At 38.5% G+C, this 17,457-nt stretch overlaps 1 protein-coding gene across 1 annotated transcript in view; it reads left to right on the forward strand.

Moving 5' to 3' along the window:
- The window catches only part of DCDC1 (doublecortin domain containing 1), a 497,394-nt gene that overhangs the window by 34,011 nt on the left and 445,926 nt on the right, over positions 1-17,457 (forward strand). Inside the window, exon 5 of the mRNA XM_045291000.1 lies at positions 3,005-3,210. Within this exon, the coding sequence (XP_045146935.1) occupies positions 3,005-3,210 (206 nt within the window). The remainder of the gene's footprint in view (positions 1-3,004; positions 3,211-17,457) is intronic.

Raw genomic sequence — 17,457 nt, forward strand, 5'->3', positions numbered from 1 at the left:
CTTTCCTCTGTTTCTTTGTACTTTCCTCTTGTCCCACTATCATGTTCTGCCTTCATTTGGGTTTTAGGCATTCCTCTCGGTTACATTGCCCTTGATCCAGTCCTGCAAGGCCTCCCGCACCCTCGTTGACATTGATTTTGGATCACTTGTTGTTCCCTTGTCCCTTCCTCCCCCCTCCCCTACCCCCATGTTCCCCTGATCTGTCATCCCATTGTTCTCTCTTCTGGCTTGTTTATTCCGCCTATCTCTTCCAGGTGGACATGCTATGTACCATCACCAGACTGAGTGCAATGAAGCAACAACAGAAAGTAAAACAATGTCTACAACAACAACTGGTCTGCAGTTTTAAACCAATAGCTGCTCCAAGGGATAGATGAGACCTCCTACTTCCTAAAAGAGTTACAGTTTTGAAAACCCACACAGACCACTCTACCCTGCCTATAACGTCGGATGAGTCAGGATCAATTCAATGGCCCTGAGTTGTTTATCCTGGCCTGTACCTGCTGGCCCCTTCCTATGTCTTCTACACAAACTTACTTTATTTCCTTTCTTTAACATGTCCAGCTTGTAAGATATAAAAAAAAATGTATAATTTATCAAGGGTTCACGAGGGTGGGAAAAAATGAGGAATTGCTACCAAGGGTTCTGGTAGAAAGAAAATGTTTTGAAAAGGATGATGGCAACACATGTACAAATGTGCTTGATGCAATGGATGTATGGATTGTTATAAGAGCTGTAAGAGCCCCAATAAAATTATTTTTTTAAATATCCAGCTCATCTTTATCTCAAAAACTGCTATTTAGTTTAGTTTTCCTGGACTGCTCCTCCATTTACATTGATATACTCTAAACCCACTGACATCAAGTCAACCCTGACTCACAGTGATCCTATATGGGGTTTCTGATACTGTACATTTTTTATGGGAGTATATAGTTTCACCTTTCTTCTGCAGAGCAGCTGGTGGATTTGAACCACAGATCTTGCAATTCAGTGCTTCACCTACATTAGGTAATGTCCAGTGCCAAACTCCCAGCACCATGGGGGCTCCTTAATGTACTTTAAAGCTAAATAATAAGCAGATAGACTTCAAGAAGATGACATGATAGGTACTTTCACAGAGATAGGATATTTAATTCTCATAAGATACTGGAGTTTTCCCACTCGATGCCTTGAAACCCCTCTATGGAGCAGTTTTATTCTGCAAGGGTGGGTTACCCCATAAATGAAAATGGCCTCGATGGCCACTAATAACAGTCTGAGCGGAGGAAGGGAAGCAAAATGTGTCAATCATTTTTAATTTTGAAGCCAAATATTGACTTTAAAAATTATCTCTAGACCATCTGTTGAGAACCAGGGAAGTACTTCTCCAGAGTCACCAAATAGCAATACTGAGATTCAAAATGAGCCATTGGAAAGTAGAGTTCATACTCTCTCCTAGTACTGAAAGCAGCTTCTTCATGGAGAAAGAGGAAGCTGTCTGCTGTCATAAAGATTGATAGCTCAGAACTCTTAGGGAAAAGTTGCTATGAATCGAGTCCACTGTGTGGCAGTGGGTTTAGTTTTTGTTGTTGTTTTGGTTTGGTTTAGGAGGCATCTAATTTCCCATCAAATTACAAGGATTCATTAACTGTCAGCTCATCTTTCTGATTCTACTTTCTATCAATTTTATATTACAAAGTGGTAAAATATAGTAATTTACTTCTGTTTAAACATTTTTCCCTTGGAGGCTTAATTACACGTATGTTCTTAAAATATTTTCGTGTTCTTTTTCCTCAAGTTTTGTTTATAGCTCTGCACGTGTGTGTGTGTGTGTGTGTGTGTGTGTGTGTGTGTGTGAAAGAGAGCGAGAGAGAAAAACTGATAGAGACAGGGAGAAAGAATGAAGACAGGAGAGTGAGTTTTTGAACATTTAATTTTTTTTCTGGGACTTGAAGGCTATTTGCTTGCATTTCATATCAAAGTGAACAGCTTTTATGTAAAATACTATTTATAAGTCAAAGAGGCAATGCTTCTTTCAAGGTAAGTGCTAACAGAGAATGGTTATTTGGGAATTTGAACAAATAAATGTTGCTATTTGCATTTATATGTAAATAAAATTATGTTTCACTCATTAGGACAAATACAGTGCAGCTGAGGAAGTATTATATTTTTATAATTTATGTGAAAAAACATATTATCTAAAATGAATGGAATGCACAAATAAATAGCTTGGTACAAATTATTTATTTATGAAACAAAACCTCTTGAAAAGAGAGGGTTGCTAACTGTAGCTTAGTATGCAACATACCACATCCTATTCTTACCCTTACATTTTCAAAGTCAGACATAGTAATTTAGTTGCACACCCATTAATATTAGTGGGAGTTTTCAAACTGAAATTCCTGAACTCAACTTTGAAAATGTATGGGCCAAAGTAAACTGTTAATGAAAAACCATTTTATTTTTTTTATTTTCAGTGAGATAGTTTGAATCTCTCATGAAAGTTGTCCTAAAAGGCACCTTCATTCTGGTCACAGAAGAACGATAGCAGAAGTATAGTATTTGAAGGTCGCCATCTTTAAGGCAACATGAATAAAGAAATCCTATGAAAAAGAAGACAGCACTTCCCACCCCTGAAGGAACACAAAAGTTCAGGAATCACCTTGTTTAATAGTAAGCAAAGGACACTGGACCCTTTCTATGGGTGAGAAGCTGGGCGCATCTGATCATTGACAGAGGCATGCTAAGGTGAATTTTAATTAGGACTAAATTGTGGTATTACTCTTTCATACCCTGAACATCTGTTCCCTTCAGAAATGATGATTTATGCAGGCTATCAGTGCAGACAGCTTGCTACAGCTTATGTCACGGTTAGTGGGAAGCTGGTGGTAGCATTTCAGAAAACCAGCATCTAAATGGAGACTGGCCAGTGTATATGATATGGATAAGAGGGAAAAGGGAAGCAGAATGTGTCCATTTTTAATTTTGAAGCCAAATATTGACTTTTAAAAAAATTGTCTTCTAGACCATCTGTTGTTAATGAAGAAAGTAACTTGGACAATGAATGGGCTGATGCTTCCTACTGATGTCAAAAGGCAGCAAACCAAGCCTGTTCTTTCTGTTAGAATGAAGAAACTTACAGAGAAGCCTTCAGTCCGAATCCTGGTTTTTAAGAATGGCATGGGACAGGATGGGCATGAGATTTCAGTGGGAAAGGAAACAATGAAAAAGGTAATTCTGTGTTCATATTTAAGGAATTCATTTTAAAACTTTTCATGACTTTAAAAAATCCAGTGGATTTAGACATGTGGGTTTTCCATGTCAATGAATATGTGGTAAAATGTTATGAAGGTATTATACTGGACTCAAGATCCAGCTGGCCAGAGTGTGCTTAGTTCGCTAGGAACGTAAATGACCACAGCACCGCTGGGATGTGTCTAGAAATAGTTTGGCTAACATAGCCAGCAATTTACCTGATGAAAAGTTATGTCTACATGGAGCTGAACCTTCTAATTGGTTATAGTATTTTATTACAATATTTAGACTTAAGCTAACCACCAAAACAGACAAACGAAAAATAAACAAATAAACCAAACTCACTGCCTTGGAGTGGAATCTGCCTGCTTCCATTTAAAACAGTATAAAGACCCCAAAACATTCCTGCTCCCTGTAAGAATAAGCAAAGTTGACGGCCTTTAAAATTATCCATATACATTTTTAAAATGTGCAATAATTTAGGAAAAGTCATGTAATTTTCAAGCAACCTTTAGGAAAGAAATTTTAAAGTATTTCTTGTCATATATGTATGGTCTCCTCCCCTGCCAAAGGTGAATAGTGAACAAATGAATAGGAGACTAGATGCTTAAAATCTTTGTTGTAAAAGCAATCTATTTATTTATCTATCTATTTTTATGATGGTTTTGTAACCACAAATGAATAAGAACATTTCCTGAGACTCTAGGAAAGCCAGGCTTTATTTTCTTCTTATCTACCAATTTGGATGATGAGTAAAACAAGGGATATTACACACCAGAACAAATTGCTAAGTCAACTTGTAACATCTTCCCTGGAGATTCTGCGAAATAGAGACGATGGACACATCTCTTGGATTGTTAAAATGCAGTCCTTCTTGGAGATAGAAGCTAGATTAGACCACCTCTTGAGTTCACTTCAGTTCAATCTCTGTCATTCTATGCCTTGGTGGTAGAATTGAGGTAATAGTCACTCTTAGAGATTACATGTTCTAAGATGAAAGGTTGAGTATGAATAAAAATGTCACTGCTATTTTGCTTTTTGTCTCTAGAAAGCAATTTATTTAAAACTGGCTGATCAAAGATCCCCCAGCTTTTATTTTCTACTTCTTTGTAACTGTTAGCAGAGTTAAAGAATCTTCACAATGTACAAAATTCATGAAAAATTTTGATAATAGATATATTTATAATATTAATCTAAGTATCACCATATTATACTTAAGGATGAGGCAAAAGAGAGGAGGCACTTAGATGCTGGTTTTTGCTTGTCAATAAGCTTGGATAAGGTTAGCTAATTATTTTAGAAACAAAGTTCAAAATTGGAAAGCTCTTTAATAACCACAAAATAAGGCTCAGTTTATAGATTAAATGCCAAATGAATGTAGAATTAGAAAGGTGACAGGCATCAAAAAAAAGCATAAATTCTTTTCTCTTTTATGATAAAATATTAAGAATGTTAGGGGATAATAGCTATTTTTAGGTTAATACTAAATAATATAAAACTGAGTAGAAGGTAAAAGATTCTGGTGTGAAGAAGGCTATCACAGTGGGATAAGGAGATAATTCTTGTGGGATTATTATTATGGAATATCACTGTGCTTTAGCTACTGGGTTAGGCCACATTGACTAGAGAAACACATCAAGAAGTAATTATATATCAAGAGATTATTCCATCCCAGTCCAACTGAAGTCCATAAGTCTGATACTAGTCCCTGAGTCTCTCTTCAGACTCACACAGCCATATGCAGTGATGCAGAATTCAAGAATATCACAGGAACTTGATGGGTACAGGGTCGTGTGGATCCCAGGTGGGTGGAAACATGGCAGGATTCCAGCAGCTCCCTCAGGGTCCCAGTCCCAGTGGGCAGGAAAGCAAAGGGAGATAGAGTAGTTCCCAGTGTCTCCTACTCTTACACCATCAAGGAGTCATCAGTATGCAAATTGACTGACATTTTTACTTCATCCCTACACTTTTATATACCTTCAGGTTGACATAAAATTATCCAGCTACCTTATGTAAACTAAACTAGCTAAAGCATGAAAGTTCTCCCTGAGCTCAGAATGGACCCAAGGGGAAAGGACTATTTTATAATCATCGGAGGGAAATCAAAAGGAATTCCTTTGTTAAATTTTAAAAGATTAAGTAATCAAGAAGTTTGAAAGGAGGACAAATTCCTTATGTGATGGATTGTTATTCTGGATTCTCAACCTGTGGCTGTAATCCCATTTTGAGGACTTTCTCTGTTACAGGTAGATTAAATGCTAACCTTAGTAAAGGTCACAGCCTTTGTTTCCTCAGGGCCATCTTTAAGACCACTTTACTAGAGGGCATGACTTAAGGCACCATGCTTCCGAGTTTTGGGGAGTGATAGTTGCCTAAAAGACAACATTCACACCTCCAGCCATGCCATTGCTCCATTTATAAGAGCCGAGAGAGATCCTAGGATCACTGGAAAAGCATGTCCAAGATCTCTGTCTCAAGTGGCAGAGGTCCTCAATATACTGGAAACTGTAGCATGAAGACTCAGAGTAGACTATGATGAGACTATGGGGCACCTTCTTCTCTGGCCAGTGACTCTGAGACTGTGAGACAGAGCAACGTGGGCCGGCTTCCTGACCCACAGAGGCAGCAGACAAGGGAGCATACCCCTGAGAGACTGAGAAGAGACTTGGTGCTGCTGAGGCTGGGTGTTACAGCAGACCAATGGCTGTATCCTTACTATTTACTGATCCGGACTTGTGGTAACTTATTAACGCCTCCCTAATAAACCCCTTACTCTTGAGTATTTTCTTTGAGTTCTGTGTGGCTGTTGCAATGAATTATCAAACCCAGGAGAGTTGTAGAGCGGCATGGGAGGAATGGTTGGTGCTAGAATTGGTAGAGAAGGATGGAGCACGGAGGCATGTCTGACCCCTGTTGTTGTTAGGTGCCATCGAGTTGGTTCTGACCCATAGTGACTCTATACTGAACAGAAGGAAATACTGACGGATCCTGAGAATTCTCACCATCATTGCTACAACGTGTTAAAACTGTGTAAGATGAAGTCTCAGCATCCTTGCCTCAACGAAGCACTCTGGCCGTATTTCTTCAGAGACAGATCAGTTTGTCCTTTTGGAAGCCAAAGTACTTTCAGTATTCATCTCCCGCACCCAAATTTAAATGGCATTAATTCTTTTTCAATCTTCCTTATTCAGTGCTCAACTTTCACATGCATATGAGGCAATTGAAAATAATATGGGCCAGGCACACTTTAGTGCTCAAAATAACATTCTTTCTTTTCAATATAAGAGGTCTTGTGCAGCAAATTTACCTAATGCAGCACATCTTTTTGATCTCTTGATTGCAACTTCCACGAGCATTGGTTGTGGATCCAACAAGAAAAAATCCTTGACAACTTCAGCCATTTCTCCATTTATCATGATGTCACCTATTGGTCCAGTTGTGAGGATTTTGGTCTTCTTTATATTGAGTTGTGATAATCCATATTAAAGGCTGTGTGGTAGTTACATAATCTGGTGTCAATTTGGGACTTGAGAGGATTAAGTGTGAAGGGGTGGAGTCTAGTCTGTTAATTGGGTCCGATCCAATGAGGCCTCTGTGTGGGCATGGCCTTCTCTTGAGAATTTTGGGAAATCCTGGTTTTCCTCCTTGGAGATGGTAGACACTTTCTCTTGGCTCACTCCATGGGAGACATTGCAGCTGACAAGACACATGGAACTAAGCTAGTGCCCTGAGCTGCAGAAGTCACATGGACCTATCCTGATGCAGCCAGACCTCTGAAGCCAGAGAAGTCATGTAGAGACTCCTGCCAGTGCTGAGATGCTTGCAACGCCACTGGATCCAAAGACTTTTTACCAATTGGCCTGTGGTCATCCTGCAATTGGTGTCACTGAATGTGTTTTGTGAGTCTGAAGAGGACTTTATAGATTGGTATCAGAAATATGGGCTAATTTTGGACTTATGGACTTGGACTAGACTGGGCTAGGATGTTTTCTCAATACTCAGTTGTTATTGTATATAAAGCTCTCTGTTATGCACATATGAGTGCCCATGAATTTGTTTCCCTAGTCTACCCAGACTGACACAGGCTGTCACCCTTGTTGTTCATCTGCAAGTACTTCAAGTACTCCTCATTTTCAGTAAGCAGTGTTGTCTTATCTGCACTTTGCAGGTTATTAATAAGCTTTCGTCCAATCCTGATACCGCATTCTTCTTCATGGAGGCCAGCTACTCTGACTATTTCCTCAGCATACAAAATGAATAAGTATGGTGAGAGGAAACATGCCTCGCTCACCAAGGATTAACATAGCTTGAAAGATATGAGAGCAGACTTTTAAAATATAGAACTTGATAATGTAACTTATCACCAAGAGGCCATGGATAGCCATCGATGTCTTTTGATTTAATGTGCACTTCAGGGGTTTTATAATGAGATAATTTTAGATTATTCTGATTATTTAGTAGTCAGATTATTTATAATTATTCAGTACCCAGTTTATTTGTTCCAAAATGAAGCCTCAACCCCCAAAAAATATGACTTTCCCCATTAAAAAAATGTGTACATAACAAATAAGACTATTCAGCTAAATATGTTTTTACTTTCTTGATGATGGTTAAGAATAGTCCCTGAATTAATTAGAGGTTGTTAAGCAATAAATAGGATGTGTGTTAACTATAAAAAAGCAAGTATTTCCTTTATAAATATTATTTTATAGTTACTATATTTACTGTTTCTATTTTAAAGCATTTACTTGCTCTGAATATATAATGATAATAAAAATAAACTTTAAAAGTATATCAGAATGATTTCTATATTCTACCATTAGTTTGCTTCAGAAGGATATTTCCTGTTTGCCCAACATTAAATTATAGAACTTCTTGGAATTATCTAGGCCAGAAACTCAGAAAACTACAACCTAGACAAATTAACTGCCATGTCCAAATGAACTCTCATACCAAGGACAAAAACACATTTTCTGACTTGACAAGTAATAATTTTTTCATCTTTGAAATTGCCACAAATATAAATACGTTTTCTTACATTTTGTTCTCAATTTGTCCTCACATAAAGTGAGTTAAGATAGCCACTAAAAATAAAAAGATGACCATCTCCTTCCAGCTGTGACTAAATGGCTAGTAACAAATCAGCCATCATACTTTAAACAACTAAAAACTGCACAAAACACATGAAAGAACTGTTTTTAACATGAGGCAACAGGCCACACCAGAGTGTATGGTCTGAGTGAAGGAAGAATTGTGAACTAAGAAGTTCACGTTCACATTTGCTTTCATACCTGGAGGTGAAGTTTGGGCTGTGGAGCGAGAAGCCAAGAAAACACAGTGGTTCCCATAAGCTTAAGAAAAAGAGATAAAAGTTCTGGGGTGCTGAGGTGTTTGGAATTGGTAAGAGGACAATGCCGTAAAACCGGCAACACTATGGAGAATTATTCCCCCAAACTGCATAGAGGTCACATTGTGTCTTTGGCCTAATATTAAGTTGCTCCTGCATATAGTAATTTCCCATGTCCAAGCACAAACAACTGCAAGGGAAGAATAGCTCACCAGAATGATCATCAGGAAAGCTCCTATGAGGTATGCACACAGTGGAGAGACATTTGTATTCTCACCAGTGAAAGGGGAAAGATCTTGTTATACGTTTCAAAAAATTTTGCTAGTCCAGGTTTACTAGAGAAACAAATCCAGACACTCATATATGTAAGAAAGAGCTTTATATCAAAGAACAATTGTATATTGAGAAAACATCTCAATCCAGTCCAGATCAAGTCCATAAGTCTGATGCTAGTCCATAAATCCCTCTTCAGACTCATGCAGCCACAAGCAAGGACGCAAAATGCAGGAAGATCTCAAGCCAGTAAGTCTTGTGGATCCAATGGTGGTGGAAGCATCTCAGCGCTGGTGTGGGCTCCACGTGGCTCCTCCAGCTCTTTGAGTGTGGCTCTTCAACCGGAAGGTGAAGTAGAGAGAGAGGGGACTGGCCTCCTGCAAGCCATTCATCTCTGTCACCCTCCAATCAAGCTGCAACCTGATTAAACTCTACTTATATGTTCCTATGGAAGCTTACTTGGCACAATAAACGTAACTATCATAAAACTGAATTCATAGAACACAGAATGAACAGAAGTGAGGATTTAAACATAATATAAAGAAAAGCATGAACATAATATGAAGAGAGATTGAAATTAAACTTAGAATCAATGGAACTTCTACAATTGAAAAAAATCCAATTATCTTCAACTTTAAAAAAATCACTACATCAGATATGGCAGCAGGTTAGGTATTACAGAATTGATCAGTGAATTTTAGGATAGGGTAATAAAAATTATCCAAACTAAAGTGATGAGGAAAAAAAGTACATCTCAGTGGGGGAATAGTTAGTAATCAAATTTTATGTAAGGAACCGTGGTGGCATAGTGGTTATGTTTTGGGCTGCCATCCTCACTGTCAGCAGTTCAAAACCACCAGCTTCTCCATGAAAGATGGGTCTTTCTACTCTTGTTAACAGTTACAGTCTTGGAGACCCACTCAAGTAGTTGTACCTTATCTTATAGGGTTGCTATGAGTCAGCATGGACTCGATGACAGTGCTTGTTTGTTCGTTTCTGTTTAATAGTATATATAGTTAGAATCCTGTAAAAGGAGAAAGAACAATGGTCAAAATTTCCTGAAATTCATGAAATATAACATAACTCTTATCCAAGAAGTTCAATGAACTTCTGTTATTGTTACGTGCTGTCGAGTCTGTTCTGTCATTGCGACCTTATATACAACAGACCAAAACACTGCCCAGTCCTGCACCACCCTCAGAATTGTTCTTATGTTTGAGCCCATTGTTATACCACTCGGTCAGTCCATCTTGTCCAGGGCCTGCCTCTTCTTCATTGCCCCTCTACTTTACCAAGCCTGGTGTCCTTCTTCAGGAATGAGTCTCTCCTCACATGTCCAAAGTATGCCTCTAAGGAGCATTTAGGTTGCACTTCTTCCAAGACAGATTTGTTTGGTCTTTTGGCAGTCCCTGGTACTTTTAGTATTCTTTGCCAGCACCATATTTCAAATGTATAGATTCTTCAGAAACTAGAAAAAGGCACATAAATCTTATTGTTTTAAACAATGATAAAGAGAAAAATTATAAATGATAGAACAGCTAGAGAAAAATATGCACATTAACGATCAAGGTACAAAGATAAAAACTGATTCTCATCAGAAATAGTACAATCTAGAAAACAATAGAGTATCTTGGAAATGGCAAAAGGACAAACAAGTTCACTGTGAATAGGGCATAACTTTCCTGGGTACCAACTGAAAGGACAAACCTGCCCATAGAATTAGTGCAAAGTTGGCTCCTAGGAGGCAGAAGTCACATGTACCCCATCTTCTAATTTCTTCATAATTTTCACACCAGTTATTCCTCCACAGCACTGTCTTTTTCAGGTCTAATCATTCATTGTAATTGTGTTAGAGAAATTATGGCAACAAGGTAACTGCAATAAGAACTTCAATAACAGAGAAGCCTCAAAACAAGCAATATAAACAGAAACGAAGATATGCCAAGGACCAAGTTTGGGAGGGCCCCAGCCCAGAGGTCAATGTTTGAAAGGATGTGTGATTCTAAATCTGCCTTCATGGAGCTCACTCAACGGGAAGCTTTCAAAACCAGAAACTCAATGATACTACTTGGTTAGCTCGGCTATTTGTTACACCTCTCAGTTTTTGGCTGGTGTTGGGTATTTATACTCAGTCACTTGAGGGAACCCTGGTGATGTTGTGAAGAGGCCTGACCCAATGAAATTGACATAACATCTGACTATCACAGGCATACAAACAATAAACACATGCCATGGAGCCAGTTATGACTCATGTGACTCTAAAGGACAGGGTAGAACTGTCCCTGTGAGTGTCCAAGACTTAGCTGGAATATAAAGCCTCATCATTGTGTAAAGCCCTCAGAGAGGCAGTGGTTTCAAACTGCTCACTTTGCAGTTGGCAGCCCAACAAGTAACTACTACTGTATCACAGACAACCACGATCACAGATATTAAGTAAAAAGATAAGCCATAGACTGGGAGAAGATATTCACAAACCATACATCTGTTGATAATTTGTACCTTAGAATATATAAAGATCTTTTCACAACTCAAAAACAAGATGGCAATTAAATTTTTTTAAATGGCCAACAGATGTGAACACTTTATGATAGAAGACACAGAAATTAGTTATAAGCACATGACAAGGTGGTGAACATTATTAATCAGTAAGGGAAAGCAAATAAAATCTACAACAAGTTACAACACTATACACACTAAGATGGCTAACATTAGAAAACTGAGCCTACCAAATGTTAGGTAGAGTGTGGAGCACCTGGAACCCTTACAAAATAGCTGATGAGAGTGAATCATGATTCAGTGCTTTGTAAAGTTAAGCACACACAAGAGAAATAACCATCAGAAAGCACAGCATATGAACAAGCTCCACTACAGACCAGGCGTGATAAACAGGAATTGAAAGGTCAGTATATAAGGGAGAAAGTGGTCTAGTAGGAAATATTGCAGCCTTTTATCAATCTGTCTTCTCTCTCTCTCTCTCTCTCTCTCTCTCTCTCTCTCTCTCCCTCTCTTTCTTTCTCTCCCCTCCCCTAAGAGCAATTATTTAAGAGATTTTTAACAAGTGGTGAGCTAGAGAGTTACCAGCTTCATGATCTTCAACCAGCATAAAATTGAGCACTTAAATAGGTTGTTTATTTCATGTAATTCATATAGTAAAATAGTTTGTTTTTAAAGAAATTTAAAAATCATGATTCAAATTATATCATTTTTATAAATAATATGTGCCACTTTATTATTCGTAAGGAAAGATCAATGAAATATAATATACCGTATATACCCTGTTTCCCTGAAAGTAAGACATCCCCCCAAAATAAGACCTATTTACAGTTTTGCCTCTCACTGAAATATAAGGCATCCCCCTGAAAATAAGACCTCCCTGAAAATAAGGCCCTCGAAGCTACCGTAAATCTTGACTCTGGACCATAGCGGCCGGCGCCAGCCACGCAGCTCATTGTTGCCTGCAGTGTAGGCAGAGAAGACAGGAAGTGCGAGGTCTCTTTTAATAAAACAATAAATGTGTATCGTATTCTTCTTCATGGAAAAAATAAGACATCCCCTGAAAATAAGACCTAGCGCATCTTTAAGAGCAAAAATTAATATAAGACACTGTCTTATTTTCAGGGAAACAGGGTAGTAGTGTAAAAGTTGAGTTTCTCAGCATATTTTTAATGCAGTTTTTGTGGTACAATTAGATGCCTCGGCTGATATTTGAGTCAGCTTAGATTTGAGTATATACAGTATCTGATAATGATCATCTTTAATAGATTACTTAGAAAAATTTTATCTGGCATCTACTTCTGAGTCATATTTTAATAATTAAAAGCCAGAATACACTTACAGTTCAAATATACAAAAAATAATTGCTTTTACGAATCACAGTCATTGTCATTACTAGACAGGCAAGAAAGCAAAAGCTAGATTTGACATATGTTCTATCATCTACTTTTATGAGAAGACACGTAATAGGACAGTAAATTGAACTCCTGGGTTTAATTACAATGAGTAGAAATTCAGCCCAACCTCTTGGCTTCCTCAAGTAAGATCATGGCCATAATTTTTATTATTAAATCATTGTAAAATGTTGACCTTAGCAGAACTTCATGTCAGATGCATTTTAACACATTTTAGCTTTTGAAAATTTATAATTCATTTGACAATGCCTCACTTAACAAAACTAACTTGTAAAACTTATAATCTGCTCTAATAAACCTTCACTTAAATAATAATGAAACTCTTATTGTAAAAGAGAGGTTTAGCAGGGAAGGGCAGAAAGAGCTAGATGTGATGGAGATGTGAGGGCAGATTTAATCTTTAAAAGAGGGACTCGTTTAAGGGCCAATGGAAAACATCTAATTCAGAAGGAATAATTGAATGTACAAGAGAGAGAAGGGATGATAGATAATGTTTTAAAAGCTGAGGGCAAACATAATGGAAAGCATGGTGAAAATATTAGGTAGGAGCAAGGAATCCTATAATATAAATATAAAGAAAAGAGAGGATTAATGTAGACACAGGCACACTTGGTAGGAAGCTAAGGGCTTACTTTTTTTCTGCAAAGTCATCCCACTGAAAGTGAGGAGATTGAGAATGTAGAAGAGGGGTTGCCAATGCAGAGGAGAGGAGCAAATTGAAGGTAGTTTGAAATATTCATTGTCAACAGTGAGGAGAGATTTGACCAAACAAATGAAGTAGAAGTGACCTGGAAGTGTACATATATTGCCATCAACATTTCCAAAACATTTTCTTTCTACTTGAGCCCTTGGTATCAGCTTCTCTTTTTCCTCCTCCCTCCCCAACTCTCCCACCCTTATTATCAATGATATACTATTGTTTTTATTTTGTGCCTTACACTGTATGTTGTCTCCCTTCACCCACATTTCTGTTATTTGTCCCCATCAGGGGTGGGCTATATATCCAATCTTGTGATGGGTTCCCCCTTTCTCCCCCTTTTCCCCACTCAGCCCCCACCAGACCCTTACCCTCATGATTTCACTACTCCCGCTACTGTTCCTGAGGGGTTTATCTGTCCTAAATTCCATGTGTCAAGAGCTCATATCTATATCAATGTGTGTACTCCGGTCTAGCTGGATTTGTAAGGTAGAACTGGGTCATAGTAGTGGTGGGGAGGAAGCATCCAGGAATTAGAGAAATGATGTGTGTTTTGTCAGTGATATACTGCATACTGGTTGAATTGTCCCTTCCTTGTAACCCTTCTGTGGAGGAATGTCCAATTATCTACAATGGCTTTGGGTCTCCACTCCAACACAACCTCATTCACATCAATATAATTGTTTTGGATCTTTTGATACCTGATACCTGATCCTGTGGACATCACTTGATCACACAGGCTGGTGTGCTTCTTCCACGTGGGCTTATTTGCTTCCCTGCAAGATGGCTGGCTGCTTGTTTAACTTCAAGCCTTTAAGACCCCAGAGGCTGTATCTTTTGATAGCCGGATACCATCCACTTTTTTCACCACATTTGCTTATGCATCCATGTTGTCTTCAGTAATCATATTGGGAAGATGAGTATTAAAGAGTGCCAGGTTATTAGAACAAAGTGTTTTTGTGTTTAGGAAGGTCTTGAGTAGATGCCCAAAGTCCATCTGCTATCTTAATACGTAACATATAAACATATGTACATTGGCCTCTATCCCTTTCATTATAAATTAATATATTTACATATATACATACCTATAGCTTTACATCATAAATAGCTTTTGCTTCCTACTTCTTTCCTTTATTTCCTTTAACCTTCCTCTTATGCCACTATCATGCTCAGCCTCCACTTGGCCTTCAGTAATTCCTCTTGGATTCATTACACATGATCAAACCCCACCAGGCCTCCTCACTATCATTTTTAGATCTCTTGTTGTTCCCTCATCCCTGAATTTGCTGGCTCCCCGCTACCCCTCCCCGCTCCATCCTCTCCCACATCACCCCAGGACCACTGGTCCCGTTGTTTTCTCCTCAGGATTGTTTGTCCTGCCTACATTATATAGATAGATATAGGCAAAAGAGAAAACAACAACAACAACAACAAAATCCTGATAGATGGTTCCAGTTCTATCTGCTGACCCTTCTGAGTGTTTTCCAATCAGGTCTGATGAGTTGCCAGATGCTGTACCCTGAGTCAGAAGTCTATTTTCAGGATTCCTTGGGGATTTGGTTACTTTGCTCCATTTGCTGCCCTGCTGCATCCTTTCACATTTCACCCTGCTATGGGTGGGGCAGACCAGGCACACTTTCTGCAGTGTCTCCAGTGCTGTCCCCCATGGTACTATGGGTCAGTGAGGCTACTCAGAGCAGGGATGTCATCCTCAATGCTTGGTGGGGCATGATGAAGTTCTATCTCTCTCTCTTTCCCTTTCCCTCTTATTTTATACCCATGTGGTCTGGACAGATCATCCACTCTCCTCGGGCTATATCTTCAGTGCTGTCCTCTGTATTATGTTCTTCTGGGGAAGGGGTCAACATAGCTCGGCTTGGGCCCAGCCTCATCATCCTCTCTGTTAGTTAACTGCTCCATGCCAGTATATTTCCCTTAAGGCTTGGTGTTCCAGGATAGGGTTTGGTCCCTCTATCTATTTCCTGTGGAGACATAAACAATATCCTCCCTGTGGGAATATTAGTGCCCTGTTCCCTCCTCACACTTATTTTTTTCTTCTCTTTTCCTCTCTTTTTCAGTTGGCAGCCATTTGCATCCCTGGGTTGGGTTAGATCACTGCCAAAGTGCCTGTACCTTGACCCAGGATTTATGCATTAAGTAGTTTATCCTTTATGCCCATTGTACTTTTGTAATTTAACTCAGTGGACTAATGTTGTACTTGTCCCTTTGTGCTTGACTAACTTCACTTAGAATCATTTCATCCAACTCTTCCCATGAGACAATTTCTTTCATGTGCTCGTCACTGCTTTTTTAGGGATGCATAGTACTCCATTATACATATATCCCAGAGTTTTTAAATCCATTAGTCAGTTGGTGGAAATTTAGATTGTTTCCAATTCTTCATGATTGTGAACTACTGCTGAGAGGAACATTAGAGTGCAGATGTATGGTCTTGGTCTGTTTCTTACTTCTTTTGGGTATTTTCCTAGTAGGGGGATTGCTGGATCATATGGTAGCTTGATTTCTATTTGTTTTAGGTATCACCAGATCAATTTCCATAGTAGCTGTATGTACCTACAGGACCACCAGCAGTGGATGAAAGTTCCTATCTCCCCACAACCACTCTAGCACTTGTTTATTTCTGATTTTTTTGAGTTGGGCTATCTTGAGGGTTTTAGGTGGTATCTCATGGTTGTTTTAATGTGTATTTCCTTTATGTCTAATGATCAGGAACATTTTCTCTTATGTCTAATGATCAGGAACATTTTCTCATGTGTTTATTGGCCATTTGGTTTTCTGTCCTTGTGAAACTTCTGTCAGGTCCTTTGCCCACCTCATCAATGTCTGTTTGTTTGTTTGTTTCTTATTTAGGCTAGGAGAGTATTGTAGATTTTACTAATAAGGCCTTTCTTTGATGTGTCATTGCTAAAGATGTCTTCCTCTTATTACTTTCTTGGCAAAGTTTTTCAGTGGGCACAGGTGTTTTATCTTCAGTATATCCCACTTGTCAATTTGTGTTTCCTCTGTATTTGTGTCCTTCCCTATTTTCTGTGTATTCCCTGCACCAAAGTTCTTAGGTTTGTCCCAGTTCCCTTGTTGATGGCCCTAATAGTTTGGGGTTTTACCTTGAGGTCTGTGGTTCACCTTGAATTTATTCTTGTGCATGGAATAAGGTGAGGGTCTTGCTTCATTTTTCTTCAGGTATATATATATTTTTTCCAGCACCAATTATTGAAGAGGGTGTTTGATTCCCTCTTGATATTTTGTGGGCCCTTATCAAAGATCAGTTGTCTGTATGCTGTTTTATTTCTGGATTTTCTGGTCTTTTTCATTGGTTTGAGTATCTGTCATTATTTCAATACCATGCTGTTTTGACCACTGTGGCTGTATTATAAGTGTTAAAGAAAACTTCCTACACTATCCTTCTTCTTGAGGACTTCTCTGTTAATTCTGGGCTTCTTCACTCTCTATATGAAGTTGGTAGTCAGTTTTTCCAATTCCTTGAAAAAAAGATGTTGGTGTTTGTATTGGGATAGTGTTAAATTATATAGTTCCTTGGGTAGGATTGACATCTCTACTATATTAAGTCTTCCGATCAGCAAGCATGGGATATTCTTCCATTTGTGGAGGTTACTTTAGGTTTCTTATAATAATGTTTTGTAGTTTTCCTTGTACACATCTTTTGGTTTTTAGTTAGGTATATCCCTAGCTACTTCAATTTTTGCTTTGCTTTTGTGAAGGGTACTACCTTACTGATCTCCTCTTCTGTGATCTCATCAGATTGAATAATGATAGTTTCACCTCTTCTTTTCCCAGATGGATTACTTTAATGTCTTTCCTTTGCCTTATGTTGTTAGCTAGGACTTCCCGTGGATGTTGAATAAAGGAGGGGGCAAGGGGTATCCTTGTCTGATCCCCTTAGTCAGGGGGAATGTTTTCATCTTTTCTCCATTGACTACTATATAGGCTGTTGTTTTTTTTATATGTGGCTTGTATTT

The sequence above is a fragment of the Echinops telfairi genome, unplaced genomic scaffold (assembly GCF_000313985.2).
Source record: "Echinops telfairi isolate 266 unplaced genomic scaffold, ASM31398v2 ScPeMD7_60;HRSCAF=208, whole genome shotgun sequence".
In the NCBI taxonomy this organism is placed as follows: Eukaryota; Metazoa; Chordata; class Mammalia; order Afrosoricida; family Tenrecidae; genus Echinops; species Echinops telfairi.